The following is a 15372-nucleotide window of genomic DNA, read 5'->3' on the forward strand; positions in this document are numbered from 1 at the left end:
GAGATGCTTTCTGGCTCAGGTGTCCTTTTTGAATCAAGGGTAACTTAGAGTCCCCTAATAAGTGTCTTGATTCTAATCTATACTAGAAAAATGTCAGGGGCTGCTAACAGGGTAGAAGAGAAGACCAAGTGTCTTAAATCCCCTGAAAAGCACTAATTGTCCAGAATTCTAGACACTGATTCAGTTGTGTGCTAACATTATCTGATCACTAAAGATGCAAGCTGAAAATGTGTATGGGGAGGGGCAGAGGGAAGAGGTTTATTTCTCTACACCAATCCAAAGTCTGTTAGCTATTACAGGTCTTGGGAGATGATGGGGAGGAAGGATGTCTAACGATTTTGGGTATTGATTGGTCCTCTGAGATAAAGTAACAAGAGATGGAATGAATTTTTGACTAGCCAATATTTTAACTACTACTTTCTTTCTTCCAGCCTCTCACAAGTGGGCTTTATTACTATTATATCATGGAATTGGCCTTCTATTGGTCTCTTATGTTTTCTCAGTTTATAGATATTAAACGAAAGGTAAGGACCCTGGCTCTGTCAACTCTAATTTATTGCATACTCCCCCTTTCTAGCAGCCACTACTACTGCCACTGGATTCTCTGCCCTGACTGGGACCATAAAAAAGGGAGAAAGTAGGTTTAATGAGACTGTTAGCTTTTTGTAATGTTCACAGAAATGAGACTTTACTAATGATGAAGTTAAGTATATCTGAGGCGTTCAAGACAGCCCAGGATAAGAATAGTTAGCCAGCCTTTTCCTTATACTTTCCTTATTTTTCTCTAAGGTTCTTACATGTATAAAAGCTCTGGAGGGACGCCTGAGTGGCTCAGTGGTTGAGTGTCTGCCTTTGGCCCAGGGCGTGATCCTGGAGTCCCAGGATTGGGTCCCACATCCGGCTCCCTGCAGGGAGCCTGCTTCTCCCTCTGCCTGAGTCTCTGCCTCTCTCTCTCTCTGTGTCTCTCAGGAATAAATAAGTAAAATCTTTTTTAAAAAAAATTAAAAATAAAGCTCTGGAAACTAGTCAGAACTTAGGGATAGCAAGGTCTCATCCAGGAAAAGGCCTGCTTTCAAAAAAGCAAGATCTGGCTTTTGTTTAGCATTGGAGATCCTTGTGTGCACACTTGCTGTTGCTCGCTTGCTCTTTCTCTGTTTTCCCTTCTTGGTAACCCCACCTACTCAGAGTCAACTGGAAAGCATTTTAGATGATTTATTTTATTGTTTATTGCTATTGCTTAGGAAACAAAGATTCAGAGAAGCGAGTTGACTTGCCCACATGGTGACAAAGGTGGAAACAAGTTTTTGGGGTTTTTAAAAAATATTTTATTATTTATTCATGAGAGACACAGAGAGGGAGAGAGGCAGAGACACAGGCAGAGGGAGAAGCAGGCTCCATGCAAGGAGCCTGACGTGGGACTCAATCCCGGGACTCCAGGATCACGCCCTGGGCTGAAGGTGGCGCTAAACCGCTGAGCCACCGGGGCTGCCCTATATGGGTTTTAAAACATCCTAGAACATACACTTGTGAACCCATCCCCAACTCAAGAACTATAATGTACTGTCATATACATGTGGAGATACGACATCCTTGTTTCTCTGACCCAAATTTAGCTGTGTTCTCCCATCCCTCTGTCCCTCAGTGAACTGAGACTGAGGTTTTTGTTTTTTGGGGTTTTTTTTTAAGACTTTATTTATTCAGGACACCTGGATGGCTCAGCGATTAAGTGCCTGCCTTTGGCTTAGGGCGTGATCCTGGAGTCCTGGGATCGAGTCCCACATTGGGCTTCCTGCAAGGAGCCTGCTTCTCCTTCTGCCTGTGTCTCTGCCTCTCTCTGTGTGTCTCTCATGAATAAATAAATAAAATCTTTAAATTAAGAAAGAAAAAGAATCTCAAAGATATGACTTCTAGGTCTGATTGCCAACTGGGAAATTATTTCCAAGTGTCAGGTCAGCATACGTGGTCTACATATTCTGCAACTTCCAAATAAAATGTTTATTTTCTGTGCATAAAGAACCTCTGAGGTACGGGATGAGGTCCTCAGAGAACCATGCAGGGACTGAGTTGGCTAGTATCTCTGTAGCTTTGCCGTTACCTGCCTCTTCTATTTCCATTCCTTCCTAGGACTTCCTGATCATGTTTGTGCATCACCTGGCCACCATCGGGCTTATAACCTTCTCCTACATCAACAACATGGTTCGGGTGGGAACTCTGATCATGTGTTTACATGATGCCTCAGACTTCTTGCTGGAGGTAAGATTCCCCCAACCCCTCTTTCCTCGTTATTCCTCTCTTTGTCTCCTTTTCTTCCTGATAACTGGCTTTCTTCCCAATTCAGTTCTTTTTCTTCCCCCACTACCCAACTCAGTTTTTATCCTCCTTTCCCAGGCAGCCAAACTGGCCAATTATGCCAAATACCAGCGTCTCTGTGACACCCTCTTTGTGATCTTCAGTGCTGTTTTTGTGGTCACTCGTCTAGGAATCTACCCATTCTGGTAAGTGTCAGGGCCATGGAGCTGTGGTCAGTATGTAGCTAATGGTACTTTTTGCCAATTTAGGGAACAGGCTACCAAAACCCCTATTGTCCTGCTTTATCCTGAGCCTAACATGACCCCTTATGGACTCTCACAGGATCTTACTTCCCTCTAACAGTATTTCTAAGGAGGTGTGATCCATACTGAGAACATCCAACTCACTTGGCTGTGGCTTTCTAGACTCCTCTCTGAGGAACAGCCCTCATTTTATGCCTAAGTAATTCTTTTGCCTTCTTTTACACTGATTGCAAAATTCTCAGGCTCTTATTTTCCTGCTCTTATACCCTCTCCCCCACCGTAACCAACATATACACCACTCTCACTTGACACTCCTGCTTATGGTGCAAAGCCAATGACTGTAGGTTAGAGATTTCCCCTTAGTCTGAGAGAGGCAACTACCAAATTGTTCTATCTGTACCTGAGGATCTGAGGAATGACGAGGATTATGATTAAAATTGCTGCCCCGGTTTTGTGAAACTCTTCATATTTGAAACGATTAATAATAATATATAATCCATCAGTTCCTAAGATTTACATCTTTCCCTGCCCCTTAAGATAAAAAACTTCATAGTCCCCTTTCTTTATCTTTCACTGTGGATGAACGATGCTGGCATTTCAACTGTTAGAATGTACAGAGAGAAAACACTGGGTTCTGCTTTCCTGGAAACCAAGCTTCATTCCTAACTGCCTGGCTGTAACTCTGGAATCTCACCATCGACCTCTTCTTCTAGGATTCTGAACACGACCTTCTTTGAGAGTTGGGAAATTATCGGGCCTTATCCCTCCTGGTGGCTCTTTAATGGCCTTCTCCTGATCCTACAGTTTCTACATGTCTTCTGGTCCTACCTAATTGTGCGAATTGCTTTTAAAGCTTTGATCCGAGGAAAGGTGAGGAGGAAAGATGGCTTCTTTCTTTGGGGCCAGGGAGGGAGATACATATTACTCATAGACCTTTTCTATTTAGCTTAGCCGCAGGTACTCAAGCAGAAAGCTTGGACTCCAGAGTTTTCACCTTTTCTATAAGTGTTTAGCCTGTTAAGACATGACTTAGAGCCAGTAGACCATGTGACTCTTGATCAGAAGATCAAGCCCCACGTTGGGTGTAGAGATTACTTTAAAAAAAAAAAAAAGACATAGGTGTAGGAGGAAGGATCTGCCTTCTTCCTGTCCTTTAGGAATGACTATGGTTAAATAATGAACTGTATTACTTTTTGAGATGGCTTCAACCATTTCCTACCCCTAACCTGCCTACTTCAGTGCACTTCATATTTTTGTTTTTTATCAGGGAAACCTTTTTCCAAAGGAAATTGTATGCAGAGCTCTAAACTACATATAAAAACAGCAATGTCTGATTGCCTAAGAATGGTGTTCACAAGCTACTCCAAGATCCCAAGATATGGGATATGGATGTTCAAGATACGGGACTAAGTACTGGCCTCATCCCATTGTTGTATGAGGCAGTGATCCTACATGAGATAGGTATTTAGGGTTTCAAATACCCACCTTATGCCACCAGCCAAAAATACAAAGGACGGTGTCATTTAACGATCAAACTCCTAGCTGAATTGTGCAAGTTCGGAAGCAGTCAGGCTGGGATTTGCCCACGGGCTAAGGATTCAGCCTTCAGCAATACGGAGTGGCAAGAGGGAGGGGCTCCGCCGGAGAAGATACTGACTGTAGGACAAAGGGATGGAATGTAACCCAAGTTATTACTATCTGTTGTGTCCCTGTTCTTTATGGCTGCAACTGGTTTTAGAACTTGCTCAGTGTGCCTATGCATTCTGCTGTAGCTACTGGGTGACTGGACACTCTTCTCCTGCTTTTCTTTCCTGACCAGGTGACCTATCCAGGAAGGATTAGACCCAGACTCTGTACTCTCCACTCTTTTCTCACCTCCTTCCTTTTTTCTATGCCTGGTGGGAGCTGGACAGTTTCATCTCTTGCATGTAAGTGTATCTGTGCTTCTAGTGTTCAGTAAAGCATGTCTGTCTGAATGTGTTTCTCTTCCTTTCTGCTTTCCTTCCTGTTGGCCGTGTTGTCTCTGAGCAAGCCTCCCTTCTGACCTTGTGGGGCCATTGTTGACTAGAGCTCAAGTTGGCAGATTCTTTTTCCTAAATGGAGGCAAAAGTTGAGTCTACTCTTATTTTCTCCTTTTTGAGCCTCCCTTTACCTCACATCTAGATAGACTCTGCCCTCTGGTAGAAATTTCCTAAAGCTCAGATAATACGGTTGCCTGGGTTCACAGGTCAACAGCTGCAATAAACCAGAGTCTCAGAACTAACCAAAGCAACCGCCCTACTCCTTGGCAACAGCATTTCTAGCTTTGTATCCTTCCCACCCCCTTCTTGTTCTTTTTTTTTTTTTTTTTTTTAACAACGTATTGAGGGGCACGTGGCAGGCTCAGTCTGTACAACATGCAACTCTTAATTTCAGGGTTGCAAGTTCAAGCCCCACACTGGGTGCAGAGCTTACTTAACAAATTAAAATAAACAAACAAAAAACCCACACTGATTGTCCTTCAGTCCTAGGGGTTAGAAGTCTGGCAGGTCTCACTGGGTTTCTCTCCTTTACTTTTTATAGTCCATGGTAGATAACTGGAAATACATTGATGTCATAGGGTACTGAGTCCAGGAAGAGTAGAACTATTGAAAAAGGCCTAGTTATGGATCAGCTCTGGGGATAAACAAAAGTCAGGATAATCAATATGGAGAACTCCAGTGGCCACCACCCCCATAAGACAGAAGCAATGATGACAGCCATCTGTGTTGTTTGTATTGGTCTTTTCTAGCTTTTGATGTAGGACAGGAGAAAGAGTGTGTGGAGTTTCCCTCAGACCTACACCCAGACTCAGTGAATGATTTCAGCTCTCCTAGGCTGCTCCGGAGGGAGAGACATACCCTTACCAAAGCAGCTCCTTATTCTATAGGGAACAGAATCAAAGATGATGAGAGAGAAACCGAGAAAAAGTCTGAGGATGTTCACAATGGTAGCCATGGCCCAGATAGTATTTTGAGTCAGGTGCCACCAGAAAGTAGGCCACAGTGGGAGCAGTGGCCAAACATGGGCTCTGTGGGCTGAAGTCTGTCTTATGGTAGCGGACGAGTTCTGTCCTCACCTTTCCTATCTTTGGCCCCATCCCACCCAGGTGTCTAAGGATGACCGCAGTGATGTGGAAAGCAGCTCAGAGGAAGAAGATATGGCCACCAATATGAAAAGCCCCTGTGGCAGCAGCTCCAGCAATGGTGCCAATCGGGTGAATGGTCACATGGGAAGCAGCTACTGGGCTGAAGAGTAAGGTGGTTGGTGTGGAAACTACAGCACACATGGATTTGTAGGGCCACTGGCAACGCACTCCTCTTGGGCCTCCCCACATCTACGTGCTTGTGACTAGGGGTCTGCAGGGCACTGAGGAGAATCAAAGAAGCAGATATTTTCACTTTTTAAAAAAACTCTGCCATTTTGTATTTAATAGCCTCCAGGTTCTTTCAGTAATATTATTTGCTGTGTGTGTGTGTGTGTGTGTGTATGTGCGTGCGCGTGCCCGTACATGTATATGCATATGCATTTGTGCATGTGCACGGGTTTCATTTCCTGGGTTGGGGCACAATTGTAGGCTGGGGCCACTAGACCTTGTGCCCCCCTTTGTACCCACCTCAATCTCAGACTGGCCTGCATCTTGAATGGTGCTGGCTCTGACCTGTCCCCTCCCTTGTTGTCCATGGCTCTTGAAGCTCTGGCCATCTGAATGGAACAGTAAAGTTCAGCTCCAGGTTTCTGCACTGTTCCTCTTGGAGCTGGAAGATTTCACATGAAGTTGTACAGAAACAGACAATGATGGATGGATGGATGGATGACCAAGATTTTTGGCCCCTAGCTAGATTCCCTTCCTGCCACCTGGTAGTTACAGGGACAGCTGCTGATACCCTGCTCTTCACTAAATGGTACGCAGGGAGTGGGGGGGGGGTGGCAGAGGGTACACTGAGGGCTGGAAGGGGACAACAGCCACTGGGTGAGCCGTTAACGGTTTATACTATTGTTTACTCTTCTGTGATTAAAAGTGCTTCAACCCTCCTCTGCTGTCTCAACCTCTTTAGTGACTCTATTCCCAATTCCCTGAATCCATAAGCTAATTAAGAAAATTTTCAGGTCTCATTCTTAAGGTTCTTAGACACCCAGTTTTTTCTTTCTGTGCATGCTGGGAAGAGAGTGTCCATATTTTATGGCTCACTAAACATGCATAATAGTCACAAAAAAATACTGAGCAGATAAAAGTATGTGTCACCAAATGAAAGATTTGGTGAAGACACTTCCAGTTAGAAATTTGTATTTCCCATATAGAGACTACCAATTAACACTTAAAAGATTGTGATAAATGAGTCTAAGATGTTTTCCTTTACTTCTGTTTTCTTTTAGCCATGGAAAAAGTCTTCCTAATCCAGACTTTTCTGTAGTTGAGGTCTTGGCAAAATTACCAATGGTAGTTTGGTAATTCATCTCAGATAGTCTTCCATTTAGTGAATATTCAGATTATCAAAATATTTCCAGATGTCCTTGTGTACATTAAGGCATATGGTGCTTGTCAGGGAAATGGATGAAAACAGAAAGATACAGGGTACTGTTCTAAGAATCAGGTACTCGGTGTTCATTGACAATATCGGGATATTGACCCTGCTAGAGTTTCCTTAATGAGTGGCTGTTTTTTGGTTTTTTTAAAAGATTTATTTATTCATTCAGAGAGAGCGAAGAGAGAGGCAGAGACACAGGCAGAGGGAGAAGCAGGCTCCATGCAGGAAGCCCCATGTGGGACTCGATCCTGGGTCTCCAGGATCACACCCCGAGCTGCAGGCGGCGCTAAACCGCTGCGCCACCGGGGCTGCCCTGTTTATTTATTTTATTTTTAAAAGACTTTATGCATTTATTTATGAGAGGCAGAGAGAGAAGCAGGCTCCCCACAGAGACCGATCCTGGGACTCCAGGACCACGCCCTGGGCTGAAGGCAGGCACTAAACCACTGAGCCATTCAGGGATCCCCCTGGCTGTTTTTAAAGAGCATGTGCACAAGTACCAGGGAGGGGCAGGGGCTGAGGGAGAGGGAGAAAGAAAATCCCAAGCAGACTCCATGCCCAGCACAGAGCCCAACACAGGGCTTGATCCCACCACCCCGAGATCATGACCTGAGCCGAAATCAAGAGTTGGACACTTAACCCAGGCGCCCTTGAGGGGCTGGCTTTTAAAAAGACTTACGTTGGGGCCTGTAAAAGCTATTTCTAAAAAGTTTTACATAGTTTTTTGGTCAGAGCTAGCCTGAGGTCTTAAATTTAGCTCTTCAACTTCCCCTAGTGTTGACTCATGGATTTGTGAAATATGAAACACTTTTAAAAGATACGGTTTTAAGCCTTTGCGATCTGAACAGCTACTCTCTAAATCTGTTGGTTGTCCCAGTTAATCTGTCAAAAGATGCACCTGAGTAGTATAACATAAATAATACCACATAACTCATTACATGCCAGGCACTATATAAAGCACTTCATATATGATAAAAATGAAGCAAAAAGAAGTTAACTTGCCTAAGGTCAAACAGCTAATCAAGAATCAAAACCCAGTGTCTATCTTTTTTGAGAAGGAAAGAATATCCAGCAGGGCCCGTGTTCAGCACAGGGCTCGATCCCACGACCCCGAGATCACGAGCCGAGCTGAAACCAAGAGTCAGGTGCTCAGCCAACTATAACACCCAGGTGCCCCAAGCACTCGACTCGATCTCAGCTCAGGTCTTAATCTCAGGATCCATACACAGTGCAGAGAAGAAAAATGTCCTGTAGAGCTGGCACACATCACCTCCATTGTATTCTGATCAAAGTAGTCATGGCGACCACCTTGATTCAAGAGGGTGGGGACACAGACGACAGTACCTCTAGATGAGGAGTAGCAGGGCTCCCGCTGAAGAGCACATGGAATGGGATAGAATTACATTCATCTTTGAAAACTTCAACCTGCCACATTGAGGAAATTGAGTCTTAGTGCTTAACACCAACATCAGGACATCTGGGTGGCTCAGTCGGTTAAGGGTCTGCCTTCAGCTGAGGTCATGACCTCGGGGTCCTAGGATGGAGCCCGCATCCGGCTTCCTGTTCAGCAGGGAGTCTGCTTGTACCTCTCCCTCTGCCCCTTCCCCTGCTCACGCACACTCTCAAGTAAATAAATAAGATCTTAAACACACACAAACACACACACCAGGGTACCTGGCTGGCTCAGTCGGTGGAACATGCAGCTCTTGATCTCAGGGTCATGAGTTCAAGCCCCATGTTGCAGAGGTTACTTAAAAAAACAAAAACAAAAACAAAAAAACAGGGACACCTGGGTGGCTCACGCCTGCCTTTGGCCCAGGGCGTGATCCTAGAGACCCGGGACTGAGTCCCGCATCGGGCTCCCTGCATGGAGCCTGCTTCTCCTTCTATCTGTGTCTCCCTCTTTCTCTCTCTGTCTCTCATGAATGAATGAATAAAATCTTTTTTTAAAAATAATAAAATAAAATCCCACAAACATCTTCAATTGCCCATCATATATCATGAGCTTTCATGTTATCACAATCCTAAAAATAATCACATCACATAGGTTTAGTTAGGAGGTTTTGATTCAGTATGCTGATTGTAAACCAAGTTCTTAAGACTTTAGATCCAGTATTCATGCAGGGAAATACAGTTCAATAAAATGTTTAAGTGCCTACACTTTATGATCGGCACTGTGGCAGACGCTGGAGGCATAAAGAGGACCAAGATCTGGTTTCTACTACTCTCAAAGGGCTCATATACCCCAGGTAAGGAGGAAAGATAATACAGTGCAAAAAGAACTATTAAATTATTCTTGGCAAGGTGGGAGAAAACTTGAAAGCAAAGGTATGCTGAGAAGAGATGTCAAAGTATATAAAAGATACCAGTTCTGGCTTAATGCAGGCTAAAATAACCTGAGACAGACATCTAGAAATGGTAAATAAGTTTGATTTTGTTTTGAATTTGTTTTTAATGCATAGCTGAGCTTCCAAGAACGGGGACACCAAAGACCTAATGAAAGGAATTGAAAACTAGTGCAGAAGGTAAGACAGCAGAAGCAGTTACTAGAGGGATTATAAGGAAACCTAACTGAAGGACTTGGGTTTTAATGCAGACAAGAGAGCAGCCCATGCAGGAAGCTGGAAAGGAGACCTCCAGTTAAAGCTGGGACCGTGAGACAGCAACAGCCTTAGTGAAAGGGGGGAAACTGAAAAATTCATCCAGTTGGCAAAAGGATAAAGCAAGGAAGTTTGCTTGGGCTTATGGGGCCAGGAGACTCAAGAATTTCCTCAAAGTTTGGGCCCACACTTCATGTGAATTTGAGGACATAAATACACACTTCCTGCGTGGTTGGTCTAGGAAATGTCATGACTCCTCCCACCTCATTCCCGGATAAGAGTCACATGAAAATGGTCTCAGGTCAGTTATCCGTGGCATTGCTCTGGAGAGTCCCGTGCGTGATGACACAGACCACGTGGGATTCTTATACCACTACCACTACCTCCCAAATAACAAAGCTCTAAAACACCATCTCAGTCAAATCTGCAAGATCTATAACTAACAAACTACTAGTATCCAGAATACTAGTATAATACAGAATACAGACCTAAAAAGAAAGAAAAGACAATTCAACAGCAAGACAAAGGCAGAAGAGGGAGCAAAGGATAGGAATAGGCGATTTCTAGAGGAAGAATACGCTAACGGTAAGAAATCAAGTAAAAAGGTACTCTACTGAAAATTAATAATACATAAAACTAACAGAAACCACTCCATACCACTTTGGAAAACAACCAAAACCAGCAAAGCTGAATATTAGTAATAATTACTCTTGGAGAAACTAGCAGATGGGCCCAAGAAAACATACAAGGATACTATATTTTTGCTATTTTTATTTATTAAGAGGGAAAAAGTGTAGATGACTCAGTGATCTTTCTCCAGAGGAATAAAATAAATTGATTTATTCATGCAGTTGGGATGTTATATAGCAATTAAAAACGGGTTTTTTTTGGGGGGGGGGTAAATATGGATGTACTAGTCTGAACCAATAGGAAATAAATATATATATATTTAAAAGATTTGTTATAAGGAATTGGCTCACGTGATTGTGGAGGTGGGGAACTCCCAGGGTCAGAAGTCAGGAAGCTGAAGAACCAGGAGAGCCAATGATGTCCCAGTCTGATTCCGAAGCCTTTCTACCTGGAGAGCTCATAGTTCCAGTCCCAGCCAGAAGGCAGAGGAAGTTGTATATGCTGCCTTTCTGTTTTATTCCGGCTGACAATGGATTGGGTGAGACCCAACCACACTGGGGAGGGTGATCAGCTTTACTCAGTCTGTGGAATCCAATGTTAATCTCATTCAGAAACAGCCTCACAGATGCATCAGGAATACTGTTTAACCGGGGATCCCCAGGTGGCTCAGCAGTTTAGTGCCTGCCTTTGGCCCAGGGCATGATTCTGGAGTCCCGGGATTGAGTCCCAGGATCGAGTCCCACATCGGGCTCCCTGCATGGAGCCTGCTTCTCCCTCTGCCTGTGTCTCTGCCTCTCTCTGTGTCTCTCATGAATAAATAAATAGAATCTTTAAAAAATAATATATATATATATATATTTTTTTTTAAAGGAATACTATTTAACCAAGTATCTGGGCTCTCAGTCACCACATCAAATTAACCAGCACAATGGACAAATAAATGTCAAAAACAATGTTGAGTGAAAAGGGCAAGTTTCAAAAGAAAAATGTCCCATTTGATGCAGTTAACATTACCTTTTTTTAACCCCCAAATACTATTAAGTGTATTTCCATAGTAAAAGTACAGAATCTATACAGCATGAGAAGGATGGAAAGCGTTTATCTTTGGGAAGGGAAGATGTGGGTAAAATGGCTAATTGGTATAATATTTTATTTTTGGTGCTTTCAATACATTTGGAATAATTCATTTCAAATATTTTTCTAATATAAAAAAGTATGTGGCATTTTCAGGAAACTGTAACCTGCTGGAGTTGGATCAAAGTGGCAGGAGATGAGAATGAGACGACTTGGGGCCATAGAGTGAAGAGCCTGGACTATCATGTCGAAGAGTTACATTTTAGATGGTAGGTTATGGGAGCCCTCGAAGGTTTAAAGCAACAAATGAGTGGTGAAAAGTACTCAGGGGAGGGTATCCTACTATCGGAGACTGGACATCAGAGCTACGAGAAATGGCTTTATAAAGAAAGGGCCTATGGGTCGGCATAAACCGACAGGTAGTAAGGTTCCAGTCTAGACCTCCCTCACCTCAGCCATCTGTATACAGTTGTTCTTTCTTGTTCAGTAAAGTCGTCCGCAGAACAGGCCTCACCAGCAGAGGTTAGCCACAAGCCCTAGGCCTATTAAGGAAAAAAAAAACAGATCTGGGAATCTTCTTTCACTCAAATGACTGCTCTATAGAAGACCCCTGGGAAACACCACTAACCGTTTTGGCAGCGCGAGGCTCTCCCATCTGATAGGAAGGTACCATGAGGAACTGGCTCACAGAGTTATAAGGGCAGCCTTGTTAGGGCTCCTCGTTGTCGGCCTGGCTGTCCCCTCCCTCCAGAGGGCTCCCAGGACAAACTATAACCTCGCCACCCAAGCTGCCCCTGACTAGCACAGAGTGGGGAGAGCCGTGGGGTCCCAGGCAGTGCCTGTTAGTACTTCTCTCCTGAGCCTTTGCCTCTGAACAACAGAAGAAACCAGAGAAAATTCAATCTACACTATGTGCATGTAAATACATTGGAGATGGGCTGGAGGGGTACACCAAGCTGGGACCCCGGTAATTTCTGAACAGGGAAACGGTGGAGAGAAGAGGGAATAACAAGGGGTACTTGTATTTATCTCTATTTTTAAATATTTTATGAGAAAACATATCATATAAGAAGCTGACAGTGATACAAATAAACATTTTTCCTTAACAAGAAAGTGTCTATTTTTTTTTTAAAGATTTTATTTATTCATAGAGACACACAGAGAGAGAGGCAGAGATACAGGCAGAGGGAGAAGCAGGCTCCACAGAGAGAGCCTGACATGGGACTCGATCCAGGGTCTCCAGGATCACACCCTGGGCTGCAGGCGGCACTAAACCGCTGCGCCACCGGGGCTGCCCGAAAGCGTCTATTTTTTTTAAAGCAAGTGTGGCAGTAGGTTGATAACAGTTAAAACTGAGGAATGGGTGGGTATAAGGGTTTTATTTCTATTCCCTCAGCTTTAGTATATGTTTGAAACCCCCAAAATATTTTTATTATACAAGCTATATATGCTCATTGTAAAAAAATGCAGTTAAGGAAGTTTATGACATTTCCATTTGCCCCAGTAACTATCAACACTCGGTAGATAGCCTTCCAAAACCACTTCTCAGATAACCACATGAATACAAATGTACCTTTTTGGTTTTTTTTAAGATTTCATTTATTCATGTGAAAGAGCGTGGCAGACACAGACTCAATCCCAGGGCTCCAGGATCACGCTCTGGGCCGAAGGCAGGCGCTCAACTGCTGAGCCACCCAGGCGTCCCCAAATGTTCCTTTTATATTTATTTGAGAAAGAGAGAGTGAGCAGCGGGGGTGGGGGTAGAAGGAGAGGGGGAGAATCTTAAGCAGACTGGAGCATGAGCCCTGTATGGGGCTGCATCTCACGATCCAGAGAGCATGACCTAAGCTGAAATCAAGAATCAGATTCTTAGCCAACTGAGCCACCCAGGTGCCCCACAAATGTTCCTTTTAAAACAAAAATGAGGGGAGCCTGAGGGACTCAAGTTGAGTGGCCGACTCTTGATTTTTGGCTCAGGTCATTTTCTCAGGGTTCTGGGATGGAGGCTTGCAACAGGCTCCCAGCTCAGTGGGGAGTCTGCTTGTCCCTCTGCCCTTCCCCCTGCTGTGCTATCTCAAATAAACGAACTCTTTAAAAAAAATTTTTAAACCCAAAAATGAGATCATACATATTCTGCTAGTTTTGATTAATATTCCACTTTATGGATATACCATTATTCTTGAATTTACTTAAGATTCTTTATTATTGGAGAATCCCTGGGTGGCTCAGCGATTTAGCGTCTGCCTTTGTCTTAGGGTGTGATCCTGGAGACCCTGGATCAAGTCCTATGTCGGGCTCCCTGCATGGAGCCTGCTTCTCCCTCTGCTTCTCTCTCTCTCTCTCTCATGAATAAATAAAAATCTTTAAAAAAAAATTCTTTATTAATAGCATATTGTGAAACAGGGGCTCCTGGGTGGTTCAGAAGGTTAAGCAGCTGGCTCTTGGTTTCGGCTCAGGTTATGATCTCAGGTTCCTGGGATCCACCTGCCTCGGGCTCTGAGCTCAGTGGGGAGTCTGCTAGGGATTCTCCCTCCCTCTCCCTCTGCCCCTCTCCTCTTCTTCCTCTCACTCTCAAAGAGATGGATTTTTTTTTTTTATTGCAAATGATATCCTTCTACAAATATGCTGTGCAGTAGTGTGAATATTTTTTTAAAGATTTGAGAGAGAGAGTCTGGGTGGGGAGAAGTGGCAGAGGGAGAGAGAAACTCTTTACATTAGTAAATGACCTCTTTACTGTTTAGTATTTAACTTTTCTTAATATTATCACTCTTTACATCTGTCTACATTTTTCAGGAATGTCTTATCCATCTATTTTCAATCTCTATTAGTAATGAGCATGTTTATTAAAACTACATATAACTTGATTTCTTTTTAGCCAAATCTATTAGTCTTTTTCAATTGTCCATTGATAGTGAAATAACTGATGAATTTGTATTCACCTTAATTTGACAGCAAATATGTCTCTTCTTTATTAAATAGTTCATGCTCAGTAAAGACTAAACAATTGATTTAGACTTTGACAAGCTGCATTTGAAATGGCAGGTGTTCCAAGTGAAAATGACTCTTAGACCATTAGAGGTAAGGGAGGACTGGAAAGCAGGCCAGAAAACCAGCTGGACAGTGACATATTGGCATTATCTGCTGTATCAGAGGGCTTTTTGTTTTTATTTAAATTCCACTTAGTTAACATACGGTGTAATATTAGTTTCAAGTGTACAATACAGTGATTCAACACTTCCATACGTCACCCAGTGCTCGTTACACCAAGCACACTCCTTGGTCGCCATCACCTATTTCACCCATCCCCCCACCCACCTCCCCTCTGGTAACCACCATTTATTCTCTATGGCTAAGAGTCTGTTTCTTGGTTTGCCTTTTTTAAATTTGTTCGTTTTGTTTCTTAAATTCCACATATGAATGAAATTATATAGTATTTGTTGTTTCTCTTACTTCACTTAGCATAATACTGTCTAGTTCCATCCATGTCATTGCAAATGATGAGATTTCTTTTTTATAGCTAATATTCCATTGTACCTATACCACCTGCTCTTATCTGTTCATCAGTTGATGGACAGCTGGCCTATCTCCTTAATTTAGCTACCACAGATAATGCTGCTATAAACACAAGGATGAATGTATCCCTTTGAATTTGTATTTTTGTATTCTTTGGGTAAATACCTAGTGGTGTATTTTGCTTGAGTAGTGTAAATTACTGGATCAAAGGGTAGTTTCATTCACTTTTTGAGGAAACTCTATACTGTTTTCCACAATGGCTGCATTTTGCATTTGCATTTCCACAGTGCAGTTTGCATTCCCACCAACAGTGCACGAGGGTTCTCCTTTTTCCACATCCTCACCCAACACCTGTTGTTTCTCGTGATGTTCATTTTGGCCATTCCAACAGGTGTGAGGTGACAGCTCATTGTAGTTCTGATTTGCATTTCTCTGACGATGAATGATGCTGAGCAT

The 15372-nt window shown here is 43.2% G+C and overlaps 1 protein-coding gene across 6 annotated transcripts in view; it reads left to right on the forward strand.

Annotated features, from left to right (window-relative positions):
- CERS5 (ceramide synthase 5) overlaps positions 1 to 6605 on the forward strand; it is a 28785-nt gene extending 22180 nt beyond the window's left edge. For 3 of the 6 annotated variants that reach the window (XM_026000307.2, XM_072765333.1, XM_072765332.1), the window contains 5 exons: positions 432 to 524; positions 2125 to 2253; positions 2389 to 2495; positions 3266 to 3422; positions 5680 to 6605. In XM_026000307.2, the coding sequence (XP_025856092.2) occupies positions 432 to 524; positions 2125 to 2253; positions 2389 to 2495; positions 3266 to 3422; positions 5680 to 5829 (636 nt within the window). In that variant the 3' untranslated portion in view covers positions 5830 to 6605. Of the gene's footprint in view, positions 1 to 431; positions 525 to 2124; positions 2254 to 2388; positions 2496 to 3265; positions 3423 to 4021; positions 4023 to 4371; positions 4481 to 5679 lie in introns of all 6 variants that reach the window. The other 3 variants (XM_026000308.2, XM_072765334.1, XM_072765335.1) reach the window with 2 other exon arrangements.
- Positions 6606 to 15372: the final 8767 nt, after the last annotated feature.

This window comes from Vulpes vulpes, chromosome 8 (genome assembly GCF_048418805.1).
Source record: "Vulpes vulpes isolate BD-2025 chromosome 8, VulVul3, whole genome shotgun sequence".
Classification (NCBI taxonomy): Eukaryota; Metazoa; Chordata; class Mammalia; order Carnivora; family Canidae; genus Vulpes; species Vulpes vulpes.